This window comes from Asterias amurensis, chromosome 10 (genome assembly GCF_032118995.1).
Source record: "Asterias amurensis chromosome 10, ASM3211899v1".
NCBI classification, from domain to species: domain Eukaryota; kingdom Metazoa; phylum Echinodermata; class Asteroidea; order Forcipulatida; family Asteriidae; genus Asterias; species Asterias amurensis.
The window spans coordinates 6255289-6272115 of NC_092657.1; the positions used below are offsets into that span (position 1 = coordinate 6255289).

A 16827-nucleotide genomic window follows, 5' to 3' on the forward strand; every position below is an offset into this window, starting at 1 on the left:
AATAATCGTATTTGTAACACACCTTTTGCCAAAGGATACAGAGCACCAGGTATTATTACTGCAAGGCGTGGGGCGAATTTTGAGATATACATTGTAAGACCTAATCCTTAAGCACCATGTAATGGTTTACAAGGTGCTTTGGCGCATTATGCTGCCAGTCCAGCCAGGAACACCGGGGCGAACCCCTTCTTTTTTTCGAAAAGTGCACTGGGTTCTTTTCCATGCGTTTACACAACACATGGTACCAACGGTTTTACGTCCCATCCGAAGGACGAAGCAATGGTTATGTGTCTTGCTTTTAAAAGGACACAAGTCACGGCTGGGGATTCGAACCCACATTCTGCTGATCAGAAACACCAGAGTTTGAATTCAGTTCTCTCAACCGCTCGGCCACGACACTCCCATGATCCGATAGATCAAGAGTCCCACATCCTCTTCCTTCGGTTATTTTTACTTGTCATCACTCCATGCCCAGTGGGAATCAAAGAATTTGGACCAGACAAGTGTGTTGGCCTTGAACTTACTTCTGAACTTTTCTGAACTGCCACTGTGGTACGTACATTGTACTGAAAAGATGATGCCTATCAACTTTAAAGGAACACGTTGCCTAATGGATCGGTCGAGTTGGTCTTTGAAAAGCTTTTGTAACCGTTTTTTATAAAATGCATGTGGGTAGAAAGATGTTGTACACTGTAAAAGTAGAATACAATGATTCACACAAACATGCCTCGAAATTGCATGGTTTTCCTTTTACCTCGTCGAGTAATATGGTCAGCCATTTATGGGAGTCAAATTTTTGACTCCCATACATGTACATATTTGTAAATGGCCGAACGTGTTAGTTCGCACAGTAAAAGGAAAACCGTGCAATTTCGTGGCATGTTTGTGTGGATCATTGTATTCTACTTTTAAATCATCTTTCTAACCAAAATGCATTTTATAACAAACGGTTACAAACACTTTTTTAAGACCAACGCGACCAATCCAAGGCAACGTGTTCCTTTAAACTTGATAGAGATATCTGCAAGTTTGAAAAGTGTGTCTTTTTTTTGTGGGGAAAAAAGAACCGGTCATACACAGCAATGTACATGTACATCAGTATACATGTAATGTATACTCTTATAAATTTGGGGCACACCTTTAACTTAAGGTGCATTCAGAAAGTTGTTATTGTTTACTTCCAACATAAAGAAATCCTGCCCTTATAAATCTGAATGATAACCAAAGATGAAAAACGACACTGTTCCTTAACCCCATGAAGTTTACAATGTGTGAAAAACTACAGAAGTTCAGAATACCGTACACACATTGTCAATTGTTGATCGAAGTTTCAGACGTTAGCTACATTGTACATGTACATGTATAATTGACTCTTGTCCATGATGGTAATGGGTTTTATAAATAAATGACCTACATACAATGGCCATGAAAAGATTTTGTAGTAAGGCAACTCCTCTACAGTTTCCATAGGAAATTGTGCTTCTCTTTGGAAAAATGTCAAGCTCCATAATACACAGTGGGAAACCTCCATCCTTGAGTATTTCAAGCGCCTGCCAAGGTAATGGCTTGTCAAAAGGACCTCGCCAAGATGACCCTCCATACTTACATTTCAAGACCATCTTCTTGTTGGTTGTCAGGATTTAGCTCGGCCATTGTATAAAAGGACCGCCTAAATGTCCTTTAAATTGAAGACAAGTGTCAACAGTACTCTACTAGAATAATACTTGTGTTGGTTGTGTTTGTAGTGAAGGGGGCAGGGGGAGGGGTAGGCATTATGCAATTTGTGTGATAGTAATCACTACTTCTTAAAACAAATCTTCCAGGAGTTGTCATGGAGATTTGTATCAGTATGCAGTCTACATCCACAATGTGCTTTTATGTAATTGCAGTGTTGTGAAATGTTAGACACCATCTGATTTTAGAATTCAGTTTGTCTCCTCTGTGTGGTGAAAATATACTCTTTTTTTCCAGATGTAAAAGCCTAGTAAAAGTTAATGCATTGCGTGGTCTACCTCTCTGGCTAAGCTCCTTGCATTCAAATTTATTGACCCCAGTCAGGACTGGTGCCATTTGATAACAATATCAATTGGGTTAAAGGTGACTTACCCTTTCCAAATCCACACTTCTTCTTTTTTGTCCCCATTCATACAACAAACTTTTCAATTAACAATATACAAGGCGATAATCAAAACAAAATAGACTAAACCAAGCTATGCACATGTTGAGTCAATGATAGAATAAATAAGTATGAATGGGGGTGTCATCCGAGAGAAGAACAAGACCTTCTGTAGTGGAGCACCCAAGACTGCTCTCGAATACAAAAACAAGTAGATGATAGTTACATGAAAGTAAGACTAAAGGCCCGGTCACACAGGCCCTGATAACGAGAACGAAAACGAGAGCGATAAAAATGCACGCTCGCGATTGGTTGAATTGCTCCACGCAGAATACGCCCATGCTCATTCAACCAATCGAGGGCATGCATTTTTATCATTATCGTTTTCGTTCTCGTTATCGGGGCCTGTGTGACCGGGCCTTAAGATAAGAGTAAACAATTCATTTAAGTTGCAACTAAGATCACAATACAATATAATTGGCCGTACCTAGCAGGTACCCAGTTCACCCAGTATATGATTTTGACGGCCAAAATGACACCCATAATAGGCACATGTGAGTACGCTGCACGTATTGCAAGGGGTCTTAGTTACAAAATGTCACCTTTCCCTTAATACACGTATGACCAGTTCTTTATCTGGAAATGACCTGGAATGTACAAGGTCACACTTTTGTTGGTAAATAAGGGTGACAGGATCTACAGAAGGAAGTTATTGGGTGCTCTATCCATTGTGGAGTGAAACTGAAACTACATGGAGTTGTCATAATAAGGGAATCAGATGGGTTAAATACAGATTCAATATATGCATGCAGCAAACCAGGACCTCTATGCAATTGAATTATTTCGAATAGAAAGTACAATTTTGACCAAGTTGTTATTTATTTGTTTTCAATGAAAGTGATGAGGAAAGCAGACACAACTGAAACTTTTAAAATTGCAATTGACAAATAGGATACCCAGATGGAAGCCATTTGGGAGTTGGATTTGAATGATGGCTGATACAATGCCATTTTCAGCCATAAAGGCTGAGTCACACTGCAGCGATAACAAAAATAATAACAATATTGACGCAAAGAGAATGCATTCTATTGGTTGAATTGCTCCGTGCAGAATTGCTCCTCAACAAATTCGCTTGAAATCTTGGAAGTCTTTACAGCCATTGGACCCTTTCGGTACAGAAAAAAAAAAAAGTTCACAGATTTACAAATAATTTACAGGGTTTACAGAAGGTAATGGTGAAAGACTTCCCTTGAAATATTAGTCCATGAAATGCTTTACTTTTTGAGAAAACGGTAAAACAATATAAATTCTCGTTAGCGAGAATTACGGATTGTCATGACACGGCGAAACGCGCGGAAACAAGAGTGGGTTTTCCCGTTATTTTCTCCCGACTCCGATGACCGATTGAGCCTAAATTTTCATAGGTTTGTTGTTTTATATATAAGTTGTGATACACAAAGTGTGGGACTTGGACAATACTGTTTACCGAAAGTGTATAATGGCTTTAAAGAATGCATAAACATGTATGATCTTTGTTTTCATATCAAGTAATAAACCATGAGAAAAGGGAACGTTTGAACTGGGTAAATTTTGAATAAAGTTAGCTTCTGATTGGCAACCCCTGCAGAAAGTCTAAGCATTGTGGCTCTACACCACATGTCACAGGTCATGTTCTCACTTCTAAAGTAAATGGTTTGTGTACTATACAATTACCTCTAAAGGAATGCTGTGAGGCTGTAGACCATTCACTACCTGCTGGGGCATCTGTACAGGTGCAGTGTTCTTTAGGTTAGCCAAGTAGCTCCATGGTTTAGCTACTGTGTGATGAGGTGGTAATTGATTGACCTGTTATGTACTTAATGCTGTTGATCCTGCTAGGGTCATAACATGTTGGTTCTTTGGGTTGACTTGTACTGTTGATGATAGTCTGGCTGTGGAGCTATAAAAAGGGTCTGGCAAACCCTGGGCGAACCACAGGACAGGCATGCTGGGTTCTATTTAGTGAGGGGTTTGCTTGGCTAGGCCAATTAGTACCTACATGTAGGAAGGAAGTATCACAGGTTGTCTGTTAATAATGGACCTCTACACATGGGGTAGAACAGTCTCCTACTACATTACACCTCTCATCATCAACTTTTAATCAGATAACAAGAGGGCATGAGATTTTACATGTATTGTACACCATTAGGCCAAAGGTGTCTGAGGTATCAAGGAAAACCGTGCAATATTGAGGCATTTTTGTGTGGATCATTAATTCTACTTTTAAAACATCTTTCTAACCATATATTACATTTCATAACAATTGTTTTAAAAGCTTTTCATAGACAAACTCGCCTGATACAAGGCAACGTGTCCCTTTAAGTTTGATCCCGGCCATTTCTGTTTCTAGTTTTTTTTTTTTTTCAATTAGAGAGTTATTGTCTGAATGAATGCATTCAGATAAAGAATACATTTTTTATGCTAACAATTGATTTTTGGTAATTACCAAACGTGTCCAGTGCTTTTGACACCTTTGGTAATTTTCAAAGACCAACCAGTCTTCCCACTTGGTGTCAGTGTATGCATGAAATAACAAACCTGTGAAAGTTTGAGCTCAATCAGTCATTGAAGCTTTGTAATGAAACCGAGACCTCAAATTCTAAATCTGAGGTCTCAAAATCAAATTTGTGGAAAATTACTTCTTTCTCGATAACTACATGTACTTTACTTCAGAGGTAGCTGTTTCTCACAATGTTTTATACTATCAACAGCTCCCTATTTCTCCTTACCAAGTAAGGTTTTATGCTAATAATTATTTTGAATAATTAACGATAGTGTCCACTGCCTTTAACTAAAGAGCAGTTTTCTATAGCTTAAAGTTTAAGCTTTTTATAGTTCATAGAAAACTGGTCTACATGTATGGAATTCTAGCCGCTGATACAGCATAACGATGCACACATAAACAGCTCACATAGCTGTTTAATCTGGTAAAGATAATGTCATGAATATTGCTGCTTTTATTTTAGGTTAAGCTACACGCTTCAGTTGCACTCCTTGAAGCGGATGTCTTGATCATATGCATCAAATTACAATACATCAGCAGGGAGCCATACCATTGGAGCTACACGTACATGATAGGGGTCTTAGTAGCATACATGTAGTGTTAACTGTATTGTTGGGCCTACACATACGTGTGCAGTGTATGGGGATGCAAAGAATACTCAAACTTTCATTATAAGACCTTTTTGTTTATTGTTGGAGAAAATACAGCTCTTTCAGCATTGCAAAGCGCCCATATATTGAACCCTTAATTGTCCTTTTGGTACATGTAATATCAAAAATCAATCATCCAATGTACTAATTAACTTAAGTCATGTCTCCAAAGTGCAATGACCTTTGGGGGTGGGGGTCATATTCATTGGTATCCTAGACTGGACTACATACATTTATTACTATATACTTTGTTATTTTAGGCTTCATTTAACAAAATTAAAAACACATTTAAAATCTGTTTTTCACAGTTAACAATTAACTTTGTGATACCTGTATCAGCTGCAATAACCTATCTTTCTGAAAGTCTGTAATATACTCAGCGCCTTGAGTACCTTGTTTGGTTGATACACGTGCTATAAATAAGACTAACATTATTATATTCGATGAGCAAAATTGGGACCATCTTCGTTGTTTGATTAAGTTTCACCGGGCTGTAATCTCTAGAGATAAGCTTCTACTGCTTGGGTGCAACTGCCTTGAGAAAATATGATTCCATTAAGCTGGGCGGTTCATCTTCTTAACACGTCATAGATCACTTTGTGGTATCACTTAGTTTTCAGACTGTACTGTATAATGCTATCCCTACATGTACTTGGCATTCTTGCCTGCAGGGGACTAGTGTTTTCACAAGTACATAGTCACGAAAACCTTACCAAAGTACACTACCATAGACCTTTTTGCAAATACCCATTGCTCAAGCGCTAACTGTTGAATGGGGTACATGCTGGTCTACATTGTAGCTCCATTAGCTAACCTGATCGCTAGCTAGACCAGCATGCTCCTCATTCAATGCCTTATTTAATGCCTAACGCGCACATACCAAGTATTTACTACTCCTGTAGTGGTTACAGTTTGATAGCGCCCTCTATCAGTGACAAGGCTACACAACTACCGTAATTTTCGGATTATAAACCGCGGTTTATATGTTGATTTTGACATTTTTTTGAACTCCTGCGGTTTATTCTCCGGGCGGCTTGTAAGCCGACGTATAAATATTTAAGAGAAAAAACGGCATTTTTTAAAAGAAAGATCGTTCGTAAACTATTTTAATAATAATGTTTTTTTTCAACGAGAACAAAAACCTGCCTGTGTGATGACAAAATCCTTTTGAAAATCCCACCACAATTGTATTCCGATCCGTGTTTCCTTTGTAAAACGTTTATCAACCGCCCTCAGCTCCCCCTCTCAGCGCAACTCGGGTTAGACTAGACTGGTGCCCGTCTATTTATCCTAGCGATCTGTACATGCTGACGTCAGACATTCAAGCTATACTCGTGTCTCAGCGAAATAGACTCGTCCCCTGTCTATTTATCCCACGATCTTTATATACTGACGTCAGACATCCAGGCTACACTCGTTGTGTCAGCCGGCCAGCGGTTTCTTCAGGTCAACCACGCACAGCAGAATGGTGAATGGACGTACGCAAAGAACTATGCCGCGCCGGGGGTCAAACAAAACGTTTTCAAACCGCCTGATTGTTGAGTCCAGTAACATTGGGAATTTTATTTCCTGGCGGCGCAAATATGATGGCGTAGCGCAACCCGTCGGCGAACATCGCTCAATACGGTGCCCCCCAACATCGGTTGTGCAATTTCGAGATTGAGCAGCGCAATTAACAGATTGCTAGCTTTACGAACTCGCATGTGTACATGTGCATAATGTGCACGCTGCAGGATACATTACTACACACACGCTACATCCGTCCGCCCGTCCGTCGTTGCAATATCTGTTGTGGATCCTCGTTGTGGGACTACAATAAAAGGGAGAGAGAAACAACCACTTTTCTTATTGAAAGACCCATTTCAACCTTATTTCCCGTCTACTCCGATGTTTAATAAAAGTGAATCCCCTGTCCTTATGATTACGCAAACAATAAGGTAGCGTATTTTGTTTCAACCGCTATACAATAAAAGTGAGGGAACAACTTTAGCCGTCCCCATTATTATTTCGTTTATATTTTATAAAGGAATTTTTTTAGGAGCTGTTTACATGTTTAAAAAATGTTCCTTTAAACATTGTAAACAGAAACAAGTCATAGACAACTCTCGTTTGTGTTGTGGTACATGTAGCCCTGAAAAGGACTGTTTGGTTTTGGTTTGTCTATTTTCTATTTAAACAAAACGGAAGGCAAAGGCTTCCTTGGATATAAATCTTCGCACTGTTTCTTTATCACTGCTTCTGCAGACGAATCCTATGTTGAAACGATAGTCAACGCACTGTCTGAAGTTAATTTTTATTGCAACACGATCTCACTTACCTACAAATAAAGTAGGATTTAACTTTGTCAATTTTTAAAACTGTTATTGGGTTTTTTCAGTATCACAATAATAAACGTATTTTCAGTTGTAACTTTCATCAAAAATTATCCAACACAAACAATAATGTGGTCCCGCAAAGGGGGTGCTGCCAGCTTACAAAAAGAATACTATCCTATAATAGATCATTTCAATTACGATCAATAGTGTAAACTTCAATACATTTCTACTCTAATTACGACGCAACTCCCACATTGCGGCAACTATACAAGACTGACTGATGTGCCGCCCGCCTGTCACTGCACATCGCCACAAAGAGGACCGCAAACAAGCACGGCCCCTTTGTGTGTACGCATGCGGTGATTGGCCGTTTGATGATTGGCCGTTGTTGATTGGCCGGTGATAGTTCCATTCATAAAATCTTGGGATCGACTTCGGACGGATCGAGTAGTGCGGCTGCCCATTGTACAACAAATAGCTTGAACGTCTGACCCACGCTTCGAGGCTCGGGGCGCAGTCTAATCAAACGTGGACAACTTTTGTCTACAGAGGGCGATGCGATGCAGGGCAAAGTTCAACTATTTCTCGGTGTGCGTTGTCGACCGATCTTTGATTCACGGACAGTTTGTTCCTAAAGAAGTTCACAAAACATGGTCAACACAACCGATCATCAAATCGCAAATTCTTGAAAAGGGTTGTTGATGGAAACAAAGTATAACTCAGGACTGATAGTGTGAGATAAAAAAATCACCCGTAACGCGCGGCAGGTTTGCGTACTTCACTTCCGTGTTTTGAGGTTAGTTTTTTCATGTTTTTTATTTTTATTTTGGTCGCGGTTTATACGCCGCGCGGCATATACGCCGACACCTAAATATTTTTTTGTATATTTTGAGGAAGTGCGGTTTATACGCCGCGCGGTTTATAATCCGAAAATTACGGTAGAGCGTCTTGGAGTCGAGACTAGCAGCGGACATGCTGGCGAATTGATGGTAAAATGATCTCAGCGTGTGATTGTAAGATATCATGTATTGAACCATGTAGTAATGACATTTGACTTTGAGAGCTCCCAGGCAGATATTAGGAATTCTTCCAGTTTGTGTCAGTGTGTTTAAAATCATGTTTTAAGAAACAGAAGATATTGTACAACATGTACATGTAGGTGGCCTTCTTGCTATTATAATAATAATTAGCGTATTTATAACGCGCCTTTTGCCAAAAGATACAAAGCGCCAGGTATTATTACTGAAAGGAGTGGGGCGAATTTTGAGATATAAGACCTAATCCTTAACCATGTAATGGTTTAAAGGTGCTATGGCGCAAAATGCTGCCAATCCAGCCAGGAACACTGGGGCGAACCCCTTCTCTTTTCGATAAGTGCACTGGGTTCTTTTACATGCGTTTACACAACACATGGGACCAACGGCTTTACGTCCCTTCCGAAGGACGAAGCAATGGTTATGTGTCTTGCTTAAGGACACAAGTGTCACGGCTGGGGATTCGAACCCACACTCCGCTGATCAGAAACACCAGAATTTGAATTCGGTGCTCTTCCGCTCGGCCACGACACTCCCACACTTTACAATGGACGCCTCAATTATAGCCATACACGTTGCCACTTAAAATCCAGTAGGCTCCTTATCAGGCTGGATGCAGGGTGTCTGCAGATCATGAACAAATCAGAAATTCAATTGATCTCCATGCTAGTAGTGTAAGGCCTCGAGAAGCATTATTAAAGGCAGTGGACACTATTGGTAATTACTCAAAATAATTATTAGCATAAAACCTTTCTTGGTGACGAGTAATGGGGAGAGGTTGATGGTGTAAAACATTGTTAAAAACGGCTCCCTCTGAAGTGCCATAGTTTTAGAGAAAGAAGTTATTTTCCACGAATTTGATTTCGAGACCTCAGATTTACAACTTTCGGAGGTCTTGAAATCAACCATCTAAACGCACACAACTTCGTGAGACAAGGGTGTTTTTTTTCTGTCATTATTATCGCGCACCTTCGATGGCCGATTGAGGTCAAATTTTCACAGGTTTGTTATTTTATGCATATGTTGAGATACACCAACTGTGAAGGCTAGTCTTTGACAATTACCAATAGTGTCCAGTGTCTTTAACCATCTAGAGACCCATAGCTGCAGCAAAGGGCTTGTACCAAAATTTGCTCGAACGAAAAGGTCTTAGAACAGTTTTGGGACCGATTTGACATTTTCCAATGTTTCCCTTATAAACATTAGCATATCATGTACAACTCGATAACAAAACCATCTACATGTACATGTACATTAATTAATCTTTCTGACATTCTTCCTGAAAACAACGATGCTGTCTTAATGCCCTACATTTCTATAAGTCATGGAGGGAATGGGCGTGTTTAAAGCTTGGTTTATACTCCCTGCCAATGCGAAAAGCCAATGTGAATTTCATGCTTTACAAATTTTGATGTCACAAATTTACAACTAATTCTTTAAATGGCCTTGTACAATACACAGGCTTTAATGTAAAACGAACGAGGAGAAAACACAAAAAGCCGTACAAGGGCTGTGTCAATTAAATTTCCTGCGGAGCTGCAAGAATCAGGGCAGAAGAATGTAATGGAGTTTGAGCGTGAAAGGTCCCTTTTATCAAATTCTCCGATCAATATTACGCACAGGGCATAATGCGTTCCCGGTAGCAACATTGTACACAACAAAGTGTGACTGAGTTGGCAATTTGCAAGAACATAGTGTTATAAATCAATCTCTCCAAGCTTATTTGATGCATGCATTTGTATGTATACTGTGGGGCTTCAATGACTGTAATATTCATGGAGTAATGTGGTCGTGTATAAAGCCTGGTTCACACTCCATGCAAATGCAATGTGAATGCGATACAAGTTTTGATGGTCACAAATTTGCAGCGAATTATTAAAAAAAAAGGCGAGCTGTGTTTAACATCTGGGAATTATTTGCAACAAAATTGGAGCTGTGACGCAAACATTTGTATCGCATTCGCAGGAAGTGAACTGATAAAATTGTTCATAAAATGTATAAAGATTAATTATCCCGATTAAAGAAGCTTTCATTAAATATTCGCTTTTTACATTTTCCTGCCGCATTGATGTCACAAATTTGCCACAAATAATTCAGAAAAGTTGAGCTGTGTTCAACGTCTGCTAAATATTTGCAACAAAATTATGGGAGCTGTGACGTCAAAATTTGTATCGCATTTGCAGGAACCAAACTGGGAAAATTGTTCCTAAAATATATTAAAAGATTAATTCTCCAGACTGAAGTAGCTCACATTGAGTATTCACTCTTTACAAATGTCGTTGTCCTGTCGCATTAAAATAGTAAGGGTGCAATTGGCAAGTTATACAATAGGCCCTAGCTATTGTACTTTCTTCCAGTGTTCCAGTCACGATGACTCACTCGCATTAAAAATGACCCAACATCTCTATTCTCTCCCTCAACTAAGTCTTTCTTCTTTTCTATCTTGGTTTCAAAAATCACTGACTTGGTCCACGAGTCACATTTTGAACTGAATGATAAGCATCCAAGAAATGGATTGAAGATGAAGTTTGTAATTTTACCGAATTAAAGTAATTACAGTAACGAGAAGATTGTGCATTGTTATTGTAGCGTTTCAAAAGAATGCCTAAAGCCCCTTTCACATGAGAGCAATTTAGCAGTGGTCCCTTGCTAAATTGTAGCATGGTTGTACAATTTTACAAAAATAATGCACACCTTGTGTGAAAGGACAACCGTTTTATATTTCTGTCCAAGTTCTCTGGCGAAATCTTGCTACATTTAACAACCATGCTAAAATTAAGCGTGGGACCCCAGTGAAATTGCTGTCGTGTGAATAGCACCTGAGCAAACCAATCCAAAAGCAAATCACTGACATGGCTGAGATTGTTTTGGTTCAATTGAAGCACTGTATATTCTGCCTGCATGAAGATACAGTTTGACGTCACTGTCTGTACCTTAATTGTCTTGCTTGTTGTGGGGGGATATTAATAATTTTCCAGGGAAAGATTTGCATATTCCTACATATATTTACTCATACATGTACACTAGGAAAAGTATTATGAAAACAAGTTTAGATATGTAGTACTACATGTACTAATGTATATGATGTACAACAACTATACGTACATGTAAGTAATTTTTATAAAACTGTTACCTTTTTTTAATTTGTTTATTTAAACCCCCCCCCCTAAAAAAAGATCATATAGTTAACAAATAAATTTTGACTACATTGTGTACAATTGTACAACCATGCTACAATTTAGCAAGGGACCCTTGCTAAACTGCTCTCGTGTGAAAGGGGCTTAAACCACCCTCACTCCATCCTTTGTGCAGCGTAACACAAACCAGTTCAGAAATACCAGTTCGCAAACTGTACATTGTATGTGGCCTAGATACATTATTCAAAGCCACATGGGCGTCTTCTCTTCATGTTTTCGGATAGCAAAGAGCAATAGATTGACATGCTGTCTGTGGATGACACATGGTTCAACCCTTAATTTGCATCTTGAATGCTTATTCTTCATCTAGAGTATACAAACAGATAAACTCAAGAATGGATGTGGTTTAAGGAGATTTGGATTTTTCAGATGCTTTGTTTTGAAGATCAGACAACAATGTTAAGTTGCCTTTGTTTCATGGTAAAAAAAAAGAAGAAGATGATTACTCACTTGTCATGTATAATTGTGTGTATAATGTACATTTCATGTGTACCTGACTGATCTTATTCTAATGTAAACAAACCAATATTATATACTTAGTGTTTTAAGTACCAGTTAATCACAGCATCCCATTAAAAAATAATTTTGTACATTATGCTAATTGAATCACTACATGTAAATGTATAATACAAATGTAATAAGAATCGACCACAATATCCATGTTTCCCTCTGCGTACACTTCATACACAACGTGCGCAATCAATATTAAACACCAGCGACGAAGCTGTAATGATATTTCTCCGATGCAAAATGAATGAGCTTCGTGTTCATGTAATATTCACCACAAGCAATGACTCACTATTCACTCTCCTTGGTGGCCACTGACCAGCAGTACCTGGATTGTAGGTATAGGGAAAGTCCTCTCTAGTCTGCGTGTGTTTGCAGTAGACTCGCTGTAATGGAGGGTGGTAGACTTGTGGACAAGTCGTTAATGGTCTGCCACAATGAGATAGTCTAGTTGTGGCGGTGTTCGTGCGAGAGTGCTCTCGCGCGAACCGCTGGTTGCCGACTTCTACTCCCCATTAAATGGGACTGTAGTCGTGAGAGCAGTTACGTCTCGCGGGGCCAGCAATCTCGCGAGAATACCGCGGGAATCGCGGGGAGATTCAGAATAGAGTCGGAACACTATCACTGCAAAAGACATTTAAGGGCTTGTCTTCAAGTCTAGGTGTGGGAGAGCTTTTATGCACGGCCAAGGAAAATCTTAAATTTGTTTCACAGTGTAGAACGTCTCCAGGTGGAGGCTATACAAAGAAAAATGATTGATCATTGGTGATATTTGTATCAGCCGAGTTATTCTCATTTTATAATGTAGGCCTACGCTTTTGTTTTAGGTACATGTGCATTCACTGTACATGTACACATGAGTACTTGTGTTTGTTTGTTTGTTTGTCAGGATTTTGGGTTGTTTGTTTGTTTGTTTTATTTCCATTCATACAACAAATTTAATTTTAAAATAAATTAATAACGTACCAGGCGAATAAACAAAACAAAATCTTTGGTTTTAAAAGCCACTGTGCAATCTAAATTTTATTGATGATTTTCTGAATTTCAATCTAAAGTGCCTCTCCCCCAAATGTGTTCTGTCTGAGAGCAAACAGTAGTGCCGTTCTGTATACAAGGTACATGTAGTACTTGAATGTACTGGCCTCATAAGAATGCATGAGGGTGGCACGGTTGGCTTGTGCGTAAAGCGCTCGCCTCTCACCAAGGTGACCCCGGTTCAATTCCCAGTCGGGGCCATATGTGAGTTGAGTTGTGCATTGGTTCTCTGCTGTGCCACGAGCAGGACGAGGGTTTTCCAGACTATCCGGTTTTCCTCAAACACTTTCGATCTTGGCTGTGCTACGTGGTCATAATGGGTTGATGTGGCTGGCAGCTGAATGCACCCTTGCATGCCTGCTTCTCGAACACGTTGTAGCCGCGTCCTTCGCAATTCAGCTCTTAGCTGCGAGTAAAGATGATTAGCCCCCCCAAATTATTAGTATTATTATGCATGCATTTACATACGTTTTCCCATGTACATGCAGGTAGCCTCGGGCCTGTCGTCTACATAGTATAATTTTCAAGCCTCGCCTTGTTTGCATACTAAATAATTAATTAATGCTGGCTAAAAGATTTGCAACAAAACAAACCCAACTTTGGTTTTATGTACAACTGCACGTAATGTATACATACCATGACTGTTTTCAGCTGTTCATAACATACTGTATGTACATGTACATGTACATCTATACTACGCGGTGTAAACATTGTACTTGTGCACAACGTTTTGTAATGCGCATGGGGGTCCACGTGTCTACTCTGTTGTCGATCACTTCTTACTGAGGTTAGCAGAACCATCGGTAAACAGGCGCTGTTTGTTACACGCAGGGATTAACATACTCCATTTGCCAACTCACTGATCCACCATAGAGATCAGTCACAGGAGACACATTGTTCTGCACAATCACTGTCTTTCCTGTCATGTGTGCAAGCTTCCTTCCCCCCTTGCCAGCAGTTTAATTTCCCCCTTCCCCCTTGTCATCCCCATCGCGTCCACACCCAAGTTTGAACACCCCTCGGCTACCTGGAATGGAAGATTCCCAAGATTAAAAGTTTTAACGATTTGTTTTATGTTAAATACTTAGACAAAATTTACTGGGTTTTAAAATTGCGCACAATACCCAAAAGCCACAAGTGTGATGTAAATAACAACATGGCCCAGATAGACTCAAATGTGTTAAATAAAACTTTATGTGTTTACATTTTCATTATCAAACTGGACACTTCCATTTTCTTTCAGGGTATGGAGTTTTTTTCTTTTTTCTTTTTAATTGACGCAACCTCAAACTATGCTCAGTTCTCCAACAAAGTACATTTCACTAACTCAGAGTGTTCATAAGACGCGTTGGTATTTCAATTGTGCATAAAACGTGTGGATTCATATTAAAGGTGCTGTTGCAGACACCTTCTTGAGCTTGTTGTGTGGTATTGTGGTTAGCAGACTTGAACCACCGTTGCCGTGGTGGAAGTGGGATTCGCTTTAAATCGTCATGTATGCTAAAGTTTCCTCTCATCATTTTCAGACGGCGCAAGCTCGTATCCTGATCAAGGGAGGTAAGGTGGTCAACGCAGACCACTCCTTCTACTCCGATGTCTACATCGAAGATGGAACCATCCGGTAAGTTCTTAGAAATAAAGTGTTGGTCTGGGGAATCGGGCTGACAGTTTTCCAACAAAATATGCCGCTTTTGTTTGTTAATACTTTACCAGAATAGGGATCATGTATTTTTGTGACTCTACAGCACTGACTCATTACCTTCCTTTGTTTAAACTGTGCTGGACTACAAACCTTTGTAGTTTTTTTAAAAGTTTTTTATCGCATCTGTTGAAGTAGTTATATTGCAAGAAAAGCTCAGGCAGTGTTCACTGTCTCGAATGCTGTTTCTGTAACTTGTTCGCATTAGACCAACTCGACCGATTCAAGGCAACGTGCTTTGGATCGGACGAGTTTGTCTATAAAAAGCGTTTGTAACCGTTTGTTATAAAATGCATGGGTAGAAAGATGTTGAAAAGTAGAATACAATGATCCACACAGATTTGCCTTGAAATTGCGTGGTTTTCTTTTTACTTTGCGAACTTACACGGTTGGTCATTTATGGGAGTCAACCATTTGACTCCCATAAATGGCCGACCGTGTTAGTCGACGAGGTAAAAGGAAAACTGTGCAACTCCGAGGCATGTTTGTGTGAATCAGCTGTGTGTCTGATGAACGGTTCTTAGGTTAGACTGAATCGGGTTTAAAGACACTGGACACTATTGGTAATTGTCAAAGAATAGTCTTCACAGTTGGTGTATCTCAACATACAGTGTACATGTATGCATAAAATAACAAACCTGTGAAAATTTTAGCTCAATCGGTTGTCGAAGTTGCGAGATAATAATGAAAGAAAAAACAACCTCGTCACACGAAGTTGTGTGCTTTCAGATGCTTGATTTCGAGACCTCAAATTCTGAATCTGAGGTCTCTAAATCAAATTCGTGGAAAATTACTTCTTTCTCGAAAACTACGTCACTTCAGAGGGAGCTGTTTCTCACAATGTTTTATACTACCAACCTCTCCTCATTACTCGTAACCAAGAAAGATTTTATGATAAAAATTATTTTGAGTAATTACCAATAGTGTCAACTGCTTTTAACCCAGTCTCATGTTTGTGTATTTGCTTCTAACCTAGACAAGTGGGCAAGGACCTGATCACACCTGGAGGTGCCAAGGTCATCGATGCTAAGGGCATGTTGATCATCCCAGGTGGGATTGATACACACACCCATATGCAGATGCCCTTCATGGGTACCGTAGCCGTTGATGACTTCTACCAAGGAACTAAAGCTGCCCTGGCTGGAGGAACCACCATGATTAGTAAGTTGGGATTTGGTTTATGTGGTTTTCTCTTGACTGCTTCCTTGTTTGATTAGTATATATACATGTAGTACACTTAATATTGACTGGGATTTGGCCTTTGTGATTTTCTTGACTGTTTCCATCTTCGAATAAGTATACACATACATGTATTGACTGGCAATGAGGTAACTAGGGTTGTCTTTTCCCCCCGAGGGATTTTGAGTGACCAGAAGTTTGGCCCAGGGATATACATTTAGGTCCCTCTTCTGGTCACTCACAGGCCCGAGGGGGAATAGACGTACACTAGTTACCGAATTATGCCAGTCAATATGTGTTTTACAACACACCTCAGTCTTAAATGTGTAATACAGGTAAAAAAGGAAACTTTGAATAGAAAGGATGCTTTTGTAGTTGCTGTTTTTGGCTCGCTTCAAAAGAGGGTGCTGTAATCGGGCACTATTTTTAAAGAGTAGTGCCCGGCGGGACCTATTCCTGCAAAACATGTGCGTGCGGTCACTAGACTATACTAGTTCATCCCTCGCGACCGTGTTTCAGCCAATCAGAATACAGAACAGGCAAAAGGTGCGTT

At 39.7% G+C, this 16827-nt stretch overlaps 1 protein-coding gene across 4 annotated transcripts in view; it reads left to right on the plus strand.

Annotated features, from left to right (window-relative positions):
- LOC139942562 (dihydropyrimidinase-like) overlaps positions 1 to 16827 on the plus strand; it is an 86026-nt gene that overhangs the window by 46089 nt on the left and 23110 nt on the right. For all 4 annotated transcript variants that reach the window (XM_071939407.1, XM_071939405.1, XM_071939404.1 and 1 more), the window contains 2 exons: positions 14923 to 15017; positions 16072 to 16256. In XM_071939407.1, the coding sequence (XP_071795508.1) occupies positions 14923 to 15017; positions 16072 to 16256 (280 nt within the window). The remainder of the gene's footprint in view (positions 1 to 14922; positions 15018 to 16071; positions 16257 to 16827) is intronic.